The sequence below is a fragment of the Atheta coriaria genome, unplaced genomic scaffold (assembly GCF_025399875.1).
Source record: "Atheta coriaria isolate IRGN ID8LTWV9N9 unplaced genomic scaffold, Caltech_Dcor_3.1 hic_scaffold_10_pilon, whole genome shotgun sequence".
In the NCBI taxonomy this organism is placed as follows: domain Eukaryota; kingdom Metazoa; phylum Arthropoda; class Insecta; order Coleoptera; family Staphylinidae; genus Dalotia; species Dalotia coriaria.
Genome location: NW_027045452.1, coordinates 7,814,049 through 7,834,762, shown reverse-complemented (window position 1 = coordinate 7,834,762; position 20,714 = coordinate 7,814,049). Strand labels below are relative to the sequence as shown.

The window sequence follows — 20,714 nt, the reverse complement described above, 5'->3', positions numbered from 1 at the left end:
GCGCTAGTGGTAGCGAAGCGACGGTTATTTGTCATTTGTTTAAGTTGGCAGCGTTAGCAATCCTGCAACGCGACAATGGCGTCTCTTAGTGAATCTCGTGTGTGTGCTGTGCAGTGCGCTGACTTTTCGTCCCAGGGAGGCAGATCGACGGCGTCTATTATGTCATAAAGGTAGGTGTGAAGCTTATTGTTCCGCGTTCACATTAGCAATTCATCGCTCGTGTTTGCTCGCCTGCATGCGGCTCGCTAATGCACCCTTGACGGCCGCCCGACGACAAACACTACACACACACAGAAATACATACATTCACACATTATATCTACTAGTAAACATAACACGCTCACAATTCACAACTTTGAGTTGATAGAAACGTACTGCACGTAAGCGCGATCATTTATATTAATAATGCACCTGTCACGCGGAATCACTAGCCCATTAACCTTTATTCAATCACCAAAGCCCAGGCGGTAAGTTGCAGCATCATCATGCTTACGTATAACGTAGACAACCCACACTACACGCACAGTAAGTTGCAGCATCATTATGCTTACACATACGAAACATATGCAACCAGTAAATATCATAATAGAGTGTGTTTTGTGTGCAACTATCGGGAACATCATCGTCATCTTCGTCACGCTCACTTACGCAAAATACGCAATACACGGAAATGACGCAACCTACGCCATTTTGTGAATTATAACCTACGCAAATATTATTAGTAGAAAAAATTGAGTGAATACGTTTGTTTCCATAATGTTTCAATCAAGAATGACGATTAATAATTTATGAACTACATAAGTATAGCCGCCGCGCATGTAAATCCAGTTATTTCGTGCTCAACACATATTTACACCTTGATATTTCGATTGATGCCACTATTATCACACAATTTATATTTACACACGATCATTGTACCTACTTTGACATTTGACATTTGACATTCGTGTAACTTTGTATTTTGTGAGTTGAGTTGCATACGTTTGGCATATTTATGGATTGATCTCGAAATTCGATTTCGGTTTGCTTCATATTTATTACTCTGCGGCTGCCGTTCTTATTTATCACGGCGTTTCGGGCATCGCTTTTCGGCATGGTTAATTTCGTGCGAGAAACGTGATATAGTGGCGCTGTGTGTGCGTGTATGGGAGGCTTATTTATTTGATCAATACCGTGGGGCCGCCCGCCGCGTTCCAGCCAGCGCCGGCAGACTCGACGTCTGCTGCCCGCCGCTCCGCCGCTTACCCGGCCGAAGCTTTCCTCTAATCAATATACCACCTATAAGAAAGAAACGCGTCCCGACCAAGAGACTCACCAGACTCATTTACATTTGAGTGGCATTCAAAGATACAAGTAGTACTTGATTGTTATCCGTAAAATGGTAGAATATTATTAGATTTTTTAAACAATTTTAGTAGGTACCACCAAATGAACGAAAATGTCTGTCCCTTAGCACCGGACACTAAGTTGTCCCTTAGCGCCGGACAGTAAACATATTGATATTTCTTGTGAGAGAGAGAGAGTGAGGAGATGGCTATGTTGCAGTCAATGCATACATTTAGTAAATGTATACATTTACTAGTCAATGCATACATTCGCTAAAATTCGTAGTTAAAGTATTCATTGTAACTGAAATGAACACATTAGCTAGTGGATGTATGCATTCACGGGCTGCTTCTAGTCAGTGTGTTAAATCCGTTGATTAAATCGTTAAATTCTATCACCCCACCCCCCACCGCCCCATAAATAATACCAAACAAGGTAGCCTACCTAACCACCACCCCCACCCCCCAACTCCGGTGCTAGGGGTATGGCACAAATATGTGTACAAATTCACCCTCAAAAACAAAAATAAGTTGAGAAATACATAATTAACACAACAACAAAAACAACATTTTTTTTGTATTGGTAGGTAAATATTTGCATCTTGAATTTTGATCGGATAGGGTTTCGTAAAAATACGCGCGCGGAGATGTATCGGATGTCGGGGCTACTCGACTGCTTCCACACATGGAAAGTCATGTAAAATTAAATTACGCGCAGATAGCCATCGACCTCCATGAGGGTGTTGGCGCGAGAAACACACAGCGACAACCTTGCCTTCACAACATTCAACCTGAAGTAATCTCCTGCGACGTTTTCTACGCATCTCTTCATCTTGTTTGCTTCTACTTCATGTTTTTGTATCCAATCACAATCTGCGGATGCTAAAATAGGGTGAAATGTGTATTGCGCATGCGCAAAACTAAAAATTTCTACCCTTGGTTTATGCATAGCTAACCACTTTGATGCGTATCAAAGGGTTACATAAATGAGGCGTGGCCGGCGCTTGCAATTGACTGATAAGACGTTTTCTCGGCGCGCGTTATTTTAATTAAGTTTAATTTCGCGATTATTTTCGTGTATGTAGTATTTTTATATTTATAATGAATACTTATTTTCTGATGGTGATCGTGATCACGATCAGAAATCGGAAGCAACTCGAGCAGATGTTGCGGCGCATGTTAAAAGGTGATTACGTACGCGTGGATATTAATACGTTATACAGTTTGTGAGTTTTTAATTAGTCGAGCGATTCATATTCACGTATTCACGGATTTCGGCCGGACTTCACCCCTCTCGATTAGAGAAAACATCTGCGTCCGTAGGCAACGCGAATTTATTAAGTTTTAAAACGTTGCCGGAGAATTTGTATGTAAAACATATGCTAATTTAACATTAACCTCAAAACATAGGTTATGTGGTGTTGACTTCGTGTCTAGACGAGGTGAATATAGGTTAGGTGTGAGGTGATCAGCTGTTTTCCGCATTTCTGCATGCTATCCAACGCCATGGATGGCGGCGGGTTCGATGACGAATTGTGTCGGGGCACACAAATACGCGGAGTCCACGCAATGGCGTGCGCGGCCACGTGCACAATGTGCAATCGCCTTTGAAGGTATGTCAGGTATTTGGTGGACACGCAATGTGAGTTTAACTTTAGTTTTAGTTAATTTTACGTAATTTTATAGAGAAAATACAGTGTAACCATCAGAAATTAAAAAAATAAACAAATATTAGGATTTAACGCGGATTGGTATTTGTTTAATCTTTTTTTGCGTTGGTTATAAACTCTATTACTCTTGGAAAAATGCCGGTAAATATTTCTTGTAGTCTAAATATGAATTCCGCGTCGCTCAGTTGTATTCACTTGTGTTATGTTTAAATGATTTTGTTGTAACGTAACGTGCACCCCAACAAATTAGCTGAAAAATCGTGCTTAAGTTATAGAAATTTGCATTGCAATTTGTAGGGATGTTGGGATCATAATTACAACAATATTTCAAATGTTACCATCGATGTCATGCCAGCAGAAAAAATATTCTAGCTCATAATTGGAGGAAATGAAAATATTTTGCGTCGTTACACAGAGAAACTGTAAAGCTATAACGAGAAAATTGATATAAACCAACCAAATTGTACAAATTTAACCGTTATTCAGAGTTTTTCGTTAAATCGAGGCTACGTTGTATTAAATTTTGTTGTCCAATGTTGGACTTGCGGTATTCATACCGAACATAGGCCTTATAATGCAAATTTTCAAGTTTTATTTAAATTTCTTTAATTTTTATCATTTTTTGCGTTATACCGAGTTTTTTTGTTAAATTCAGGCTACACAGTATTAAATTTTGTAGTATGCCAATGTTGGACTTGCGGTATACGCACCGAACATAAGCCCTCCAATGTAATTTTTAACTTTTATTTTAATTTCTTCTAATTCGACGTTATATAGAGTTTTTGTTTTGTTAAAACGAGGCTATAGTGTATATTCCAAATGAAGCTTCGTTAATACAAATGTTTAAAGAGAACGCATCTTGTTTGCATTGCATTAACAAGCCGACGACGGCGCACGAAACTAAACCAAACACCAAAGACGCGCGCGCAGGCGAACTAATTGTTATTTACGACCGCGCTGGCTAATAATTCATTTATGCGCTCGGCGCTCCGAGAACCCCTTGAGCGCACTCAATTTCAATATTCACATATTCGATATTATTACCAATGCGCATTATTATTCAGGAATTTTTCATCTTCAACTTTCAATCCTCTCTCACAACCAACAACCAACAACACAACACACTGTATATGCGCATACATCCAACATAACCTAATATAACCTAATCTAACCTAAAAATACACTTGTGTAATCCCTGATGTGTACGTGATCGATGGCGTTCGTTGAATGCTAATGCCCAACTTGTGTTATATGTGAATGTATATATTTTTCGGCCTGTGCGCTCCGCACGGGGCTGTTTTTATCTGAAAAATGCAAATTCCCATCGGTGTGCTACCGTGCGCACGCCGCCGCCGCCGATATTTAGCATAATCTTCAAATAATGAAGTCCGCACCATTATGAATGGGCTGTCATAGGCGCCGGCGGGCGCGCGCGCTCCAATGACAGCGATTAAGCTACGCGCGCGGTTATCGAAATCAAATACAGCGACAATAGCACGCGAAACATAACCTCAACCACACGCCAGTTATTAATTAATATAAATACTACTATTTTATTTATTTTTTTTTCATTTTAAAAGCAGCTCATTATAAACTACGAGTAAACTAATGTTGGTAATGATTTCATCTGTTGAGAAGACGCACTAATTGAAACGTAATCATGTGCGCGAGAGTAAATCATTGAGACGTCTTCATTATTTTAAATATCTACGGGCATTTCGATAAATTTACGATTCGTACACTCGTGTGGATGCGAGAGCAGTAAGTGAACACTTTACTGCTGCGGGTTTTACGTAGGCGTGCGTAGATTTACGACCGAAGATTTAATAATTACTTGTTTGTTTCATTTCAACCTCTGTGTGCGCTCTGTAACTTCAACGACACATATTGATCGTTATAAAATGTAATTTTTGATTAAAATGGTGGGTCGCCAAATTTATGTGCCGCATTCGCAATGGTTGCCAATGGCAACCGCCGACGGGAGCCCCACCCGGCCTCGGCAGACCGGCGTCGCGACGCTCTCTTACTTTCCCAACATGGCCGCTACTGCGCCTGATAATGCCGCCGTTGCCGCCGCCACAACGTCGGCAGTAAATTATAAACATCTTTGACTTACGGCTTCAACTACCTTCACCACTACCACTGCTATAGAAACACAAATTGCATTTTTATAATTTCCGCCTGGAATGGCGCACAATACACAGCGAAACACAACACAACACAACAAAATAACGACTTTGGATTTTGCTTTATTTTTGTCAAACGCTGAAATACTTTCAGCATTTGTACGAGTACGAGCAAGTACAAAGCTTGTGGCGGTGGCGGTGGACAGAAGGAAAAAAAGTAAGCGCTCGCTTTTGTTTCGCTGTCTTCCGCGCGCAGTTCCACACCGCACATTGTGCGCTATCATTATTTCGCGTTTCTATGTCCTTCGGCCCGTGTGCACGTGTGTGCCGCCGCCGCCGCAGGGAAAACAATGGCACGTGGCCACCGTTCGCCATTCGCCACAGCACAATCAGAATTCGACGAACGGAGTAACCCCATCGCGTGCGCCCCGGAATATATGCGCGAGTCACGCGAACCCGAAATGTAGTTACGTCTTACAACCCACACACAGGCACATTTAAGCATAAGCATAGCAGGTATATTGCTAGGTTTAGTATTAGTAGATGTTGGTGTATGTGTGGTTGTGTTTGTGTAGGCTCGCGCATTGACAAAGAAGATCGCAGACAAATCCACCCGAAAAAAGAATAAAGGGCACAGGGGCGCACAATGGTAGAGAGTAGTGCTGTGGAAATTGGAGTTGTACGAATTGCAATGTCAGAATTGCTTGATGGTGATAGTGATAGATTTGCGCCACTCACCGAATTGGATATTGTGGGATATTTGGGTATTTTGTAATTATTAGAAGTTTTTTTTAGAAAAAAAGCTAAAATTTTAATAGAACCATTTTTTATTTGGTCAGTTTTTAAGGATATTTTGTGGAAATTGGAGAAAATAGTGTTAATTTTTTAAATTTGTGTAGTTTTTCTGTGATTTTTTGCTTTAAAACGCTGATTTCCGCAAAAAATCGAGGTTTTTGTTGAAAAAAGTATGATTTTTTAATTATTAAAACTTTTAGAACACATTGCATTTTGAAATACTACAAATTACAAGTACATATTTAGTTTACTTGCGTTTGAAATTAAAGATAATGTGTTTTAGTAGTGTTTAATTGCTTAAAAACGCTGATTTATCGCTAAAAATTGGTGTTTTGCTGCATAAAAACGTGAAATTTTAATGATTTTATTGTTTTTCGATGTTTTTTTAACTAAATTCTTGTTTTATTTAAAATTTCTGCGACTATTTCGTAAAAAATTAAGTCTATTGTCTTACTTATTAAAAATTAATCACTTTTGTATATTTTTTTGCTTAAAAACACGAATTTAAACAAAAAAATCATTTTTTCAGTTGAAAAATACGAAACGAAATTTATTCCCCGCGTATTTTATTCCCGATATAAAAATGAACATAAAACCATAATGAAACATATTCCAAGATTAAATAATATCCACAATAAAAGTTAATACTATGTACTTTTCGTAAATATCGTACTTAGATTTTTTCCTCTCGCAAGACAATAAATCATACACCTATCGACGATTGAATAACTTTCGATAGCTCGCCTAACATAACGCGCCAACGCCAGCGCAACAATGAGCACTAGTTGTGCCTGATTCATTAGTATGCAAATCATAGTTTATGAACGTCGAGATTCATCGCAACACGAATATACTATTAGCGCGTTTATTATTTATTAGCCGCGCTTTACACGCACCCGATCCAATCCACTCCAATACAAAACGAAACGTTTTCACTGTGTGTGCAAAAAGTATATTACACACGATTACAATACTATACTTTAATACTAACTATACTTTTTAATTTGGTAATAAAAAGCATTTATCTACCCTTTTAAAAGTTGGAATTAAAATGCGTTTTGTTTTTTTAATTGCTTTCGGTTTTCTTCTCTTGCGCAAAGTTTATAAATTGTCCAATTAGAGAAGTATTACACTCATTACATTAATGGTGGGTAAACACGGTCTTGATAAGAAAATTGTTACAATTACAACCGTGGGACACGATACGCGCCGAATGTGCCAATAAAATTTACCCTTTCATTAAGATTAAGACCTTCTTGCATTCATCTAAACGTCAAATTCTATCATTAATATCACTCTCCATCCCCTAGGCATGTGAATCCAAGAAATTGGTCATCCAGTGACCACTGACCATAGATAGATTTTATAGCATATTGTGTGTTGTGTGAGTGTGTGTTCATTCATTGCGGACACGGATTAACGAGCAACTAATGTACCGGCGCGAATTGTGAATGTAAACATTACATGTGTATGGTTAAAGTTGTGACATAGCGGATCCATTCACAATGCACACACATGCATGCTTGGGGTGGTTTGTTGGTTGGGTTTTGTAGCCCCCTTTTGTGGAGACGCGCACAATAGGCGCTGCACACGCCCGGGTCAATCGGAGTCGCTATTATAATGCAATTGCGGAGCTGATGTTGTATTAATGCGTTTATCGAGCTATTGCACTTGAATTTACCACCCGCCACGTGGACCAGTAAATAAATCCCGGGGAATTGATTGGTGATTACTCTTAGGGGATGAAAATTTTTAAAAGTTTAATTAAAGCAGATTTTTTGGAAAATTTTTAAAAAAGTATGAGTCTTTAGTTGTATACCGGTTTTTCGGTATACCGGTATTTTTTTATAATCAAAATATTGGTCTACCGGTATAACCGGTATTTGTAAAATTAATTTTTGATGGATTTAGTCAGTAAATTAAATTAAAAATAGAAATATTTAGGTAAAAATATCTATTTTTTGAAAAATAACCGGTATACCGGTAATACGGTATTTGAAAAAATATTTTTTCTTTCAATCTAAGCGTAATTTAAAATAAAAATTTAAATAACAAAATAAAAATACCGGTTTTAAAAAAAATACTGGTATACCTGTATTAATACCGGTATTTTACACCCCTAAATCTTAATGAATGATAATTTTTAAACTTTTAAATATTTAAACATACAAATTTATGTTTATTATTTTTTTTCATAAATGTTTATTCGATTATGGTAGTTTGTTATGCGCCGAATTATGAAAATGCTACTTATAAACTCATTTAATCGTCCAGCCCCCTTTTTATAAACGCAGCATATACACATACAGTAATCGTTTATGGAAAATAATACCCTTGCCCAGGCGAGGCAAGTCAAGAAAATAAATATTACAAAAAATATACTTACGATGTATTCGTACGCGCGCGCTAATGTTACAGACCTTGAAATTATGCAAATCGTTTATTAATCATTCCATCTCTGTCTCGTTAATTTCCAGGACATTAAGTCGCCTTTATTTTTCTTTCGTTTTTTTCCTCGCGCTCAGATTGCTTGATTACCAGATATTTTTCTTAGTAAACTGAAAATTTTCAGTTTTCTTTTTCCTATGACTAAGGTATGAACCTACTGCTTTGTTTGGAGAGAATATTCTCTAAGGGTGACTCAATGTCATTTCCTGTCGGGTGGCACGGACATAAAACTAAATGCTGTCGATGCTTCCGGCGTACAGAAAATTCTGTTTGGGTTTTAATATTAGTATTACTCGTAAAGCAGTAGGTAATTATTTATTTATGTTGAATGTTGAGAATTTAATTTTGTTAACATTTTGAATATTTGAATGATTTGAGAAGAGGAAAGGAGGAGAAATGAAGGAAGGCGAAAGCGGAAAGTGCTCCTCAATGTAATATTCCTTATAACAATGCGTGTGCGTGTTCGGACGTGTTTGCGTCTCCGAGAGCCGCCGATATGATCTTCTTGCACGCAATGTGTGTAAGGGTGGGGGCCATCTTGTATTTTCAATTGCAGATTGAACTACTGTCGGAACAAATGTTTTTATTGAGTTATAGCGCCATCTATTGACAAAATTGCTGTTTTTTTGAGGTTAAAAATGAATTTTTATCATTTTTTTCTCATAATAATAGTATTACAAGCAATATTTGCAAAAATTTAGGGGATGCAAACACAAATTAACATTTTTTAAGATTTTTGGGGAAAAATTAATAGATTAGTAGCGCCATCTACCAACAAATCTAGAATTTTAAGGTTAAAAACGCGTTTTTTTAGGTTAAAATACGAATTTTGTCATTTTTTTCTCAAAATAAAAGTATTGCAAGCAATATTTGCAAAAAATTAGGTATGCACATAAAACTAAACATTTTTTGAGATGTTTTTGGGTAAATTATTAGATTAACAGTGCCATCTACCGAAAAAATCACATTTTTTAATGCCAAAAATGCTTTTTTCTCGTTTTCTTCCCAAAATAAAATTAAAACATTAACTATTTGCAAAACTTTTAGTAATGCAAACAAAATCAAATATTTTTTGAGATTTTTTGTTGATAAAATGCTGTTTTGATAATTGGTTAATAGGCTAATAGACTTTTTCGATTGCATTCACTGCACATTATCTAAGATTGTAATTGCAAACACGAGTGCTATCGATCCACGGGGCGCACGGAGACGAATGGCGAACGACGCCGGACGGACACTGGCCGAATGGGGGAGCCTTTTAAAGCGGCGGCGGCGGCGGCGGCGGCGCGCGCGCCCGAGGAACTCCCGTTGTTACCATTTTAATGATACATTCTAATTATATATCTGGTGAATTGGATATTCGCCGAGGCGAGCCCAGCTCGCGACGGACATTTCACCTTGCGACTATTGATCGTTTCGGGGTTCGCTGCCGCCGCCGCCGCCTCGCTGCGCTGCAGAAATTCACCACCGCGCACACCACTATTCCCATTTTCACAATGGGAAGAAAAATTTACTCAAAAAGTCAAAAAGTTGTGAAATTGAATTTTTGACTGTCTAGGCATTAAAGTTAATTATTATTGTTGCTATTTATTGTAGTAATAAAAAAGCAGGGAGATAAATAATGTGTGTGGAATGCAAACATCATTAATCGAAATAATTGATGTGCGATGTTCGGCATTCAATTATTTCGCTTTAATCGCTTTAATGATTTTCTCTTTTTGAGGTAATAAACAAAGGTCGACACCCGAGCGCAGAGCCCGGGCGCGTTTGCAAATGCGAAGAGATACGATACGCCGAATCATAACGATAAATAAAAAGGGTTGAGGCGCGCGAACGCGCGGAGCGCAGGTTCCTCATTAACAAACATTCCGCGCTTCTTATTTTATTGCACTTCAAACGTAAAATCATTAATTTTTTTATTCCACACATGATTTACTTTGATCTGTATTTATATAAAGTTAGATATTGTTTTCGCTTATTGGATGATTTTAATTTGTTTGTTTTTGTTTTTATTTTTGTAAATGAAATGAAATTGAGTGTGAATTGTGTGCGCTGCAAGCGCAAAGTGTCTGAGCGCTGGTAAATACTCGTACGCTGCGGTAAAAACGTGCAAACGCGCCGATATCGACAAACAGAAACAATAAATCGGAGTAGCGTTCATTAAAACGCGGTCCATAGCCACGGAGATTTCGTCGCCGATATACGCGCGCAGCGCGGACGTATGGACAACGCTGAAACGACCCACGCAGGTTTAAGTCTCTTGCGCAAATCAGCGTTTTTCTACACTTTTTGCATTGCTACGACAATGGGTGCTTTAAGCATTTTACATTAAGTATCATTTTTTGCTATTTACAAGCATGAAAATGGGTAAAGTTCAAATTTAGTCAAAAATCGGCTTATTTTTAATTAATATCTTAAAAACTAATTACGGTACAGGAATAAAATTTTGTTATTATAAAAATACAGTTATTATTTATGCGTAGTAAAATTTTCAGTCATTTTTGATTCAAAATGACGGAGATATGGTCAAAAATGAAGAAAATTTTTGGTCAAAATGTAAAAATGCGTCAAATTTGCATTTTAAATAATTTATTTCTGACATATTTATAAATAATATTAAGGACAATTTTGAGAACTTATGTGGGGGTAAATTGTACGCTTGGAAAAAAATTTGCAACCAAATTTGTTTAAAACTGACTGAGTTATGATCAAAAATATGAAAAATTTGTGCCCAAATTTTGAAATTACACAAAAATTTTATCTTTTTTAATTAATTTCTCCAATATTTATAAACATATTAAAATGAAATTTAGTACATATACGCTAATATAAAAAGTCTGCACTTATAAAAAATTTCAGCCAGAAATAATTAAAAATGGCGGAGTTATTGCCAAAATTCACATTAAAAAATGCGTAAAATTTAATTTTTACAACTTTCTTTACCAATTTTTAACTATTTTTCAATAAAATGCTCAATAAAACTTTACTTCCCGTAATTGGTATATAATAGCGGATAATTCTCTCCCATTCAAACAAATGATGCGAAACATGACGGTGCGTATCTGTCACAGGAATGATTTAAACGTGAGTTATAACACAATATCCATCCACGCTCCGAGTATCTATGCGCACTCGTGGCAATATCTATAATATCTGCGCCACTGCGCCCATTCCCAAATGCAATTCCGCATATGTGTGTGTATGTATGTTGTCGATTCGCTCCCCTTCGCGGATCGGCAAGCTCGTAAGCTCACGACCCCCGGCTGTTCCGCACTCACCTACGCCGGCAGGTCGGGAATTAACCGACCCCCTAACTAACTGAGCACATAATCTGTCTTATTTCTGTCCGTGCCATGATAATTTCGGCCTCGCCAACCTGGCAGCAGCGGCGTAGGGTAATGCACTGTTAGATATATATCGCCGGCCGCATTGTTTCGGCTCGTTGATTTCGTTTTCACCTGGATGCGGTAAATATCGAGTCCGGGAGGTTTCGTCCGGTACGGCACCGCCACCGGCGGCCATCTGTTCTATTCCCATCACGCCCGAAAACTGCCGTGTGGTAGCGGATATTATACAGGGCCTTACGGAAAATTTAGAAAATTAAAATTTTACAGAAAAAAGTTAAATTTTAATTTTAGATTGAAAAATTAAAAAAATATATATAATTTTTATAAATATTTGGGTTCAGGAAAATATACAGGGTATTATAGAAATTTTTACAAATAAATATTTTTAAATATTTTAGGAAAAAATTTAAAAAAATTCAACTTTCAAACAAAAAAATTTAAAAAAATATATTTTTCGATTTAATTATTGAAAATAAACTTTTACCCTTACTTTCGGGTCAGTATAAATATTATAGTTCTCTATTTCAATGTCCATATATCTCTTCAGAGACCCGCTGACGTTTCCAGCTCGCTAGGGTTGCGCTGCTTTTATTAGTCACTGGCACCCCGGACGGACACACCACCTCCGAACAAATAATAGCGTTTTGATATACCTTTCGCAAGAGAATAATATCATTTCTATCAATTGTGTACGAGTAAACAACCCTAGCCCTAAATAATTTACTGCCATCTCCTTACACCTTAATTAAATTAAGATGTTAGTAGGTAATTCTTCAAAAATTACTAATTATTTTTATTTCCATTTTCCATTGTTGATAACAATATGTGGCATCTTTTGAAGTGTTTCCCGCACTTTGTTTTCGTAGAGGTCTGGCTCCATACAAGGTTCATAAATCGTCGAAAACATGGCGTTGCGTGCTGGCGGCCGGTTGCGTTCGTTTTGAAATTAATTAGTTAAACTTTGCGCTATCACGTGAAGTTAATAAGTTAATTGAGGCCGAAATTGTTCGTGCGGCGACGATTTCCGCAAAACGCCGCACGGGTCGCGCTCGGTGTGTACCTACGGTGTGCGCGCGCTTTATTTACGCTTCGATTTCGGGCCCCGAAAATGAAAATCTGCATATTTCAGTCACAAGAAACAAATTTGAATATACTATTTTGTCATAGGTATAGTATTATATAGAAAGTTCTAAGACCTTAACGATATCATCATTTTTTACATGGAAAAATGGGAAAAATAAAAAATACCGGTTTTTATAGGTGAATTGATATTGGTTTTTAAATATTTGCTTGGAAATTTTTTTTTTCATGAAATTGTGAGAAATACCGGTTTTGAAGTAAATTTAAAAATAACCGGTTTTAAAATACCGGTTTTAAAATACCGGTTATTTTATACAAAGTTGGATATTTGCATTTTTTGGTTTTATTTTGAAAAAAATAATAAATTTTCAGATAATTATAGGAAATACCGGTTTTTATAATTCAACCAATACCGGTTTTTCAACATTTGCTCGTATAATTTCTTTAATTTTTCAAAAAACCTTAAAAATATCAGTTTTTTGAATAAAATTCAAAATTTACCGGTATTTACAGTTAACCAAATTAATAAATACCGGTTTATTTTTATCTAATTTTAAATTATACCCGGTTTAACATAACGTAAAATTTGTGCATTGTAAACTTTAATTAACTTTAGTTTTTGATGCTTAACTTTAATTCCACACGATTTCATAAATCTCCGCTAATCTCCTCCGCTGGCCGGTCATGCCCTTCGCAATTTTCGAATTCCATTTGTGCGTACGTATTTCATACGCGAGATAGCCGCCTAGATAACCGCCGAAAACGCAAAAGAAAAAAAACAAGCACGGCGGCGGCGGATTTACGACCGCCGCATAACATAACGGCGTTTGTGCGCCGCGCCGCGAATAAAACCCAACCAGCGAACGTAGGTAATGCGCTCTCACAACGGCTCTAATTACTTAACTTAATTACAAATTAATGCAAATAACCCCCTGCGTATTCTATAATTCTAATAGCTTGATAGTGCGTATGACGTGTAAATGCGACCACATTATTCTCCACTCCAGCCACTCAGGAGTGGTTTCCTTTTATTTTTCGACAATACGTATAATTTAATTAATTTTACAGCAGAAAAAAACGCACGTGTCAAATGTTTGTGCAATCAACGAGAGAAAAAAAAAACAAAAAAAAAAGTGTTAAATGCACTTTGTTGCTCTACACGTTGATATTTGTTATTTGTTATGGAGCTTAAGTGAGGGCGTCCATCACGCGACATCCACATTAATTTCACTCGTCGAAGACGCGTGTATGAGTGCATTAAGGTCGTTCGATGACATTCCGAGTAAGACATTTATCCGTACGCAGCTTGATTAATTAAAAATCATCGACGGTACCTAATTTGCAAGAGGCGCAAGCACCCTCTTTGCGCGCGAGAGAGGAAGTTATTAAAACATAAAAACGCACACGCGGCGCGCAGCGCTCATTATGAAAAACGTATGCAAATCGCCTTATGCAACTCACTTAACTTCAACTGCAACTGCAGCATAACCTCAACGGTTAATTATGCGCGAATGCGCTCGGTAATTTGGACAATGCGCAATTAAATGCCATTACACGTCAGTAGTCAAGTCAAGTCAACCTTGTTCATTTTTATACTACTTAATTCACGTTAAAAACCGGTTAACCGGTATTTACTGCTTAATTTTATACAAGAAATAATTTTTTTTGTATGGAATTACAATAATATTAGCTTAAATAATATTTAATTATGGTTTTTAGTTTGTTGAATTGTTTTTTTTGCTTAAAACCGGTTAACCGGTATTTTTTTGTAAATTTTAAACAAGAAAATTTTTTTATGGAATTATAAAAATATCAGTTTAAATAATATTTAATTATGGTTTTTACTTTTTTGAGTTTTTTTGCTTATTTTGCTAAAAACCGGTTAACCGGTTTTTTTTTTAAGAAAAAGAAAATAATTTTATTTTTCTGTATATAATTGCAAAATTTCTTCTTCTTCTTTTATTTTGGTATTTTTTAAGTTTTTGCGTATATGCAAATATGGAAGTCGTTACATTACGCATGCGCAGTGGTTTTATCCGCCTTGAGGCACATGTTGTTTGTACGAGTTACGAGTATGTGATATGCCTTCTGCAAAACCATAATTACCTAATTACAGCGTGTATCATTGACTGACATGCGCCGTCGTCGTTGTTTTTCGTATTTTCTATATATTATTATAATTCGACTGATGGCTGACCATTCGGTGAGGTCGGCTGACCAAAACGAGTGTTTTATGAATTTTTTTTTTTATTTCGTACACTGGAGTGTAGGTAGTTCTAATGGGACCAACTGACACTGACGCGCGAGTTGAAATTAACGTGTGGACCAGAGCACTGAAGCAGCTGTCTGTCCGTCCGTCACCGGACGCGGACATTCGGTGGCACAACAACCGAGTGCGAGTACAGGAGTTGTGTGTGTGTGTTGCTGGTATCGCGCGGTTGGCTAGCGCCGAAAAACTCATTTATCTCCCACGGACGGACAAGGCGGTAATCATTTTTGGCACTTCTGGACAAAACCAACAACGCGAAACGCTGAGATAATAATCAATTAACGTTTTCACGCTGGTGAACTACTTAATTCGGTTAAAAACCGGTTAACCGGTATTTCTTCCTTATATTTGTAAAGAAAAAATAGGTTTCCGTAAAAAATTGCAAAAATACTAACTTAAGTAATAATCAATCAACATTTTTGAGCTATTGAGTTACTTAAGTCGCTTTATACCGGTTAACCGGTATTTTTTCATTAATTTTAAACACGAAAACATTTTTTTCTATGCAATTTCAAAAATACCTGCATAAATAATAATCAATCAACATTTTCATGCTGTTGAGTTACTTAGTTCACTAAAAACCGGTTAACCGGTATTTTTTCTTTCTTTCTTTTCTAAAAAACATATATTTTATATGTAATTACAAAAATACCAGCTTGAATAATAATTTCCACACAAATTACCATCGTACTCATGAGTATACGAAAACATAGTTTTATCTCGGGCTATTTTTATACTTATCCCCCTGGAATGACGGCGCATCAGGTACAAAGCGCGCACAATTAAAATGCGATTAAGAGGATGATGCGTCGTCGTCGTCCCGCCGATTTAAGGGTGCCCGGGTGCCCACACAGAGCGGCGATCAGGCGGATAATCAACGCATGCACTCACCTTGAAAGTAGCTCTTGGTGCGCAAGTAGCTGACCGAGAGGCGCAGTATCGACAGTCGGTCCAACTTCGAGAGGATGTTCTGCTCGAAGGGCAGTAGGCTCGCCAGCGTGTCCAGCTCGGCATTGAGGCGCTCCCGGTGCCTCTTGCTTGGGTTGCTCTTTGTCACGCCGTCTTTTGGCGTTGGTTTTAGGCTGAAACAGGGAAAAATTGGGTGAAAAATTAGTAATATTGAAGAAATACCGGTATACCGGATAGAATAATACCGGTTTTTGTATATTAGGTCAAGTAATTTCATTTATTTTGCCAAGAAATGGTAAAAATACGAGTTTTAAAGTAAATTAAAAATTAACCGGTATTTGGAGTTAACAACGTAGTACAATACCGGTATTTTTTAAGTTTGGTCAGAAATTATGTTTTCTTTCGCATGGAAATATAAAAAAATAGTTTTGAAACAAAATTTTAAATTTACCGCTTTTTTACAGATTATTACCTAGAAAACCGGTTTTTATATTGCAAATACCGGTTTTCTTAAGTCATTTTAAAATGTACCGGTTTTTAACATATATTAATACCGGTTTTTCCATGTATAGTCAATTAATTTAGTCTTTTTCCATCTTTTTCGTGTAATTTTAAAAAATACCGGTTTTTACATAACGTTTTACTATGAGAATAAATTCTGGAATGTTTAGTGATGAGATGTGAGGTTAGATGTTTAATACAAACGCCGAACGTTATGTGGTTGCAGGCTAACGATGCTTTGATTAATGTCGAGCAATTTAGATCTCCGCTGCTTACGTAACAATAAAGCATGGCCAAATTAAAAAGGCACGTCTCAGGCGCCCATGATGAAAAACCGAAGATAATAACCGAAAATTAACGATAATTATACAATGCACACGAGATAATTATGAATTACACAACTTGCACAACATTTAATCTTATTATGAAAGAGTGAAAAACATTTGTCAAACAAAAAATAACTCGAATTAATTAAAACCTACAAAAGAACAGCAAAAAAAACACCACTTACATAACCTAAAAGTGTGTTTGTATAAATAAGTCATTAATTAACAATTAACTTCTTATTTCATTGTGAGTATAACTACAAAATCAACAAGGAAACAATTTGTTTGATTGTTTGACATCGAAAGAAGTAGTTAATATATAAGTTAATTACAATGACTATGACGATGGCGATGAAGGTAATTGAATTCGTGCATTACCGCCCGCGCCACCTCATCAATATCAAGTGATAGTTTGATAATGGCGATAATGTCGTATCATGTAATAGAAACTCTAGAAAAACTATCATCATCGTGATCGTGATCGTGTTTATCAAGATATCATTGTCATCGTGAGCGTATTGTGTCATGAAACGGTTTGATTAATTGTTTTCTAATTTTTCTCTTAATTGCATTTCTTTAATTGTTTATTACATTACCTGTACTCACACAGAGAAAAAAAATTCATTAATATCAAGTAAAAAACATGTTTTTTTAACTGAATAAGCAAAATAATTAATAATAGAAATAGGTATTTTGCATAAAAACCGGTTAACCGGTATTTAACCGGTATTTTTTCTTTAATTTTAAAAAAGAAATTCAACTTTTTTATGCAGAAATTCAAATAAATTCATATTTTGACGCGGTTGAGTTAATTAATGTTCTCAAAACCGGTTAACCGGTATTTTTTCTTAATTTTTTTAACAAAAAATTTTTTTTTAAATGATTGATATAGGGGAAAGTAGCCATATTTGGACCATTTTTATATTTTTTGATTTATAGAGCCACATATAAACTGTCAATAAAAATTAAGTAGCGGAAAAGTAACTCACAAGGCTTACCAACAAAATGATTTTTTTGGTTTAAGTAAAAATTATATTTATACCCCTCAAATTTCAATTTAAAAAAATTGTGTTTTTGGTCCAAATTAAGAAACCGGTTTCCTAAATTGGACCGCGCGGTTTCCTAAATTGGACCATGCTTTTTTAACGGCAATTGACACAATAGTAAATTTTAGTTTTAGCAGTAACACAAGCACATTTTGTATAAACCAAAGTGCGGCATTTCATACAGTGGATCATTTCGAAGATTTGTGCTCGTCCACAAGCTTTTCTAGGAGGTCGAAAAAATGATATACGTTTTCCCTGTTAAAACCCCGGTGCCTGTCTTCGGTCCAACTTCGGCAACTTGAAGAATTTATATTTAATGATCAACGACAATCTTAATATAACATAACCTCTCAAAATTAATACTATAAATTATAGATAAATAAAGAAGCTTTCTGATGATAAAATAATAATCGGTAAAACTAACGTTTTAACGGCTTGGCAGCTCTTGCACTAACGTCGTTATAATAGATTTGATAATCAATGATACACGAAGTTGTTGTCACGACGAAAGCACGCGGCAAGTTTTAACCCAAATAGTTGCATTAATTGTTTATAAATAAGAGTAAAACAAGGGGCCAGACAATTTTTGCATAAACTTCAACAGTCCGCGGATATCGTGGTGGTCCAACTTAGGCGCTGGTCCAAATTATGCTACCTTCCCCTAAGTAACAAGCAAAAAAATTAAAAATTAAATTCATTAATACAATGTCAAAACATGTTTTTTTTTCTAACAGAATAATCAAAATACAATTCAACAGTTAGAAACATTGAGGATAATGACCAATAAAACTAAAATATTTTTTAGTTAATATTAAACTTCCTGACGCTGACATGTGACGCCCATCTTTTTTTCATTTTTTCATTTTATTCCGTTCATTGCGTACGTAGTTTGCAGATAAATGCACCGCGCGCTTCTTTATTTTTATTTTTCATTTTATTCCGTTCCAAGCATAACATATATATAAAAATTAATTACGTGTAATTATTTCCTGCTGCGGTATACAAAACATATCCTACGTAATAAAATATACGCCGAGGATAATTTGATGTATAATGGCAAGCGTATTATATAAAAAAATAACATCATTTTACAACGCTTTACAACGTTTTTCCCGGAATTCATCGACTCACGAATATTATTTGGTCGATATTTAAATACATCACAACTAGAAATATTAAATTATTAAAAAATATTCGTCTAATGTCTAATCACCGGCAATAAGAAATGTTTTGTAAGAAACTTGATCGAACATTCCTTCATCTGCGCCAAGATAACATAAAGAAATGTTGCTAGATGTGCACCCAAAGAAATTATAAAGAAATTTGGCCTCTCTTCTCTCCTCTGTTCGCTTCTCTCCTCTCTTGCTGAGTATTTTTTGTTGTCTTGTTGGAAAGATGCGTACGTCGTACGGTTTTCTGAAGTTTTGTGCCTCTCATTTTTCAGAACATACGTTTTAATAGACGCCACGGCGCATAGACATTACGCGCCGTGGAGATGATCTTTTAAAGTCGTTTTCACTCCTAACTCTTTTGTAATGACAGGCTCTCCAGAGACGTGCTATTAGTCTGCGGACTGCGGCCTTTGGCAATGCGCGGCGCTGCTGCGCTGCATTAGCGCATCGACCAAAAAAGAACGCTGGTATTACCACAGCAGAAACGTAGTAATATTCAGAGATTTAAGATATTTTGATGGTTTTATGCAAATTGTCCCTTGAGTTTTGCTAAAATGTGAAGGAATTTTGGAGGTATGTTATTATTCTTAAAAGAAATCGTACAAAATTGTAGAGGAGTTAAAATTTTGGTATAAATTCAATAAAATTTTGTTTGAAATTAAATGGTTATTGGTATATTTTAGAGCGGAAAGTGATTTTTTGCAAATTTTTAATTTTTTTTATTTTTAAGTTTTAAGTTCGTTTTTTTAACTATTTTGATGCAAATTCAGTAAAATTTAGTCCAAAATTTAATTTTTTTTAATGATTTTTGAACTTTTTGGAGCAAAAAATCATAGTTTTTGCAAATATTTATAAAAATTTATTAATGTATATGATTCTAGGTTAGTTTTAAGCTAGTAATATTAAATTTTTTGATGGTTTTTAAGACAATTTTGAGCAAAAATTCATATTTTTGTGAAAATTTCAAAAAATTATTAAATTATTTGGTTTTAAGCTACTTTTGAAGTAAAATACAAGAAAAATAAATAGCAAAAACGGTAGCAATTCATACTAACAGGTAATCTATGCAATCAAAGTTTCCCAAGATGGCCGCAAACCTTGCGCTCGTTTCTTACGCAATGCCAACACATTACCTATTATTATGTTACCTATCCGAAACGAGCGGAATAAAAATGCCCAAGCACACAGCAAACAAAACAAAACACAGCACACTGCGCTGAGATTCCATCACACTATTTACCAATTCCGCATTCCATTCGAAATAACCTCAATCTTAAGTAAAATCGTAATAATATAAATTAAAGGTTAGAATTTTCTTCCATTTGATTATTTGTAACACATTGTATTTATATTTTTATTTCCTGCTTTACTTTACTTTGCTTTTGGTGTACTATGAAAAAAGTGTACGTATTTATCTAATTTCGTAATACAATATTTAATATTCATCGCGGTGCGTTTCGGGCCAACGTGGAACAAAGTTTTTTCGGGGTATGGGAGGGGGAGGTGGGCCCACCACAAATAACTATTTTTATTAGGGTAATTAATTTCGTATTCGTACGCAAACGCGCACGCGACGCACATGAAAATTCCGATTTTATTCCGGCGCGCATGAAAAACGATGCAGAAAAAATCGTCGGCGCGCATATTTCTCCACCAAACAACTTACATAATCATATAAATATGACCCACACCAGACCCAT

General features: G+C 35.9%; 1 protein-coding gene and 1 long non-coding RNA gene across 2 annotated transcripts in view; one reads left to right on the top strand and one right to left on the bottom strand.

The window, feature by feature from the left end:
- The window catches only part of ss (aryl hydrocarbon receptor spineless), a 47,362-nt gene that overhangs the window by 5,210 nt on the left and 21,438 nt on the right, over positions 1-20,714 (bottom strand). Inside the window, exon 2 of the mRNA XM_065313272.1 lies at positions 15,952-16,142. Within this exon, the coding sequence (XP_065169344.1) occupies positions 15,952-16,142 (191 nt within the window). The remainder of the gene's footprint in view (positions 1-15,951; positions 16,143-20,714) is intronic.
- Positions 56-20,714, top strand: part of LOC135800138 (uncharacterized) — a 61,308-nt gene continuing 40,649 nt past the window's right edge. Inside the window, exon 1 of the long non-coding RNA XR_010550112.1 lies at positions 56-170. This is a non-coding gene — a long non-coding RNA (uncharacterized lncRNA). The remainder of the gene's footprint in view (positions 171-20,714) is intronic.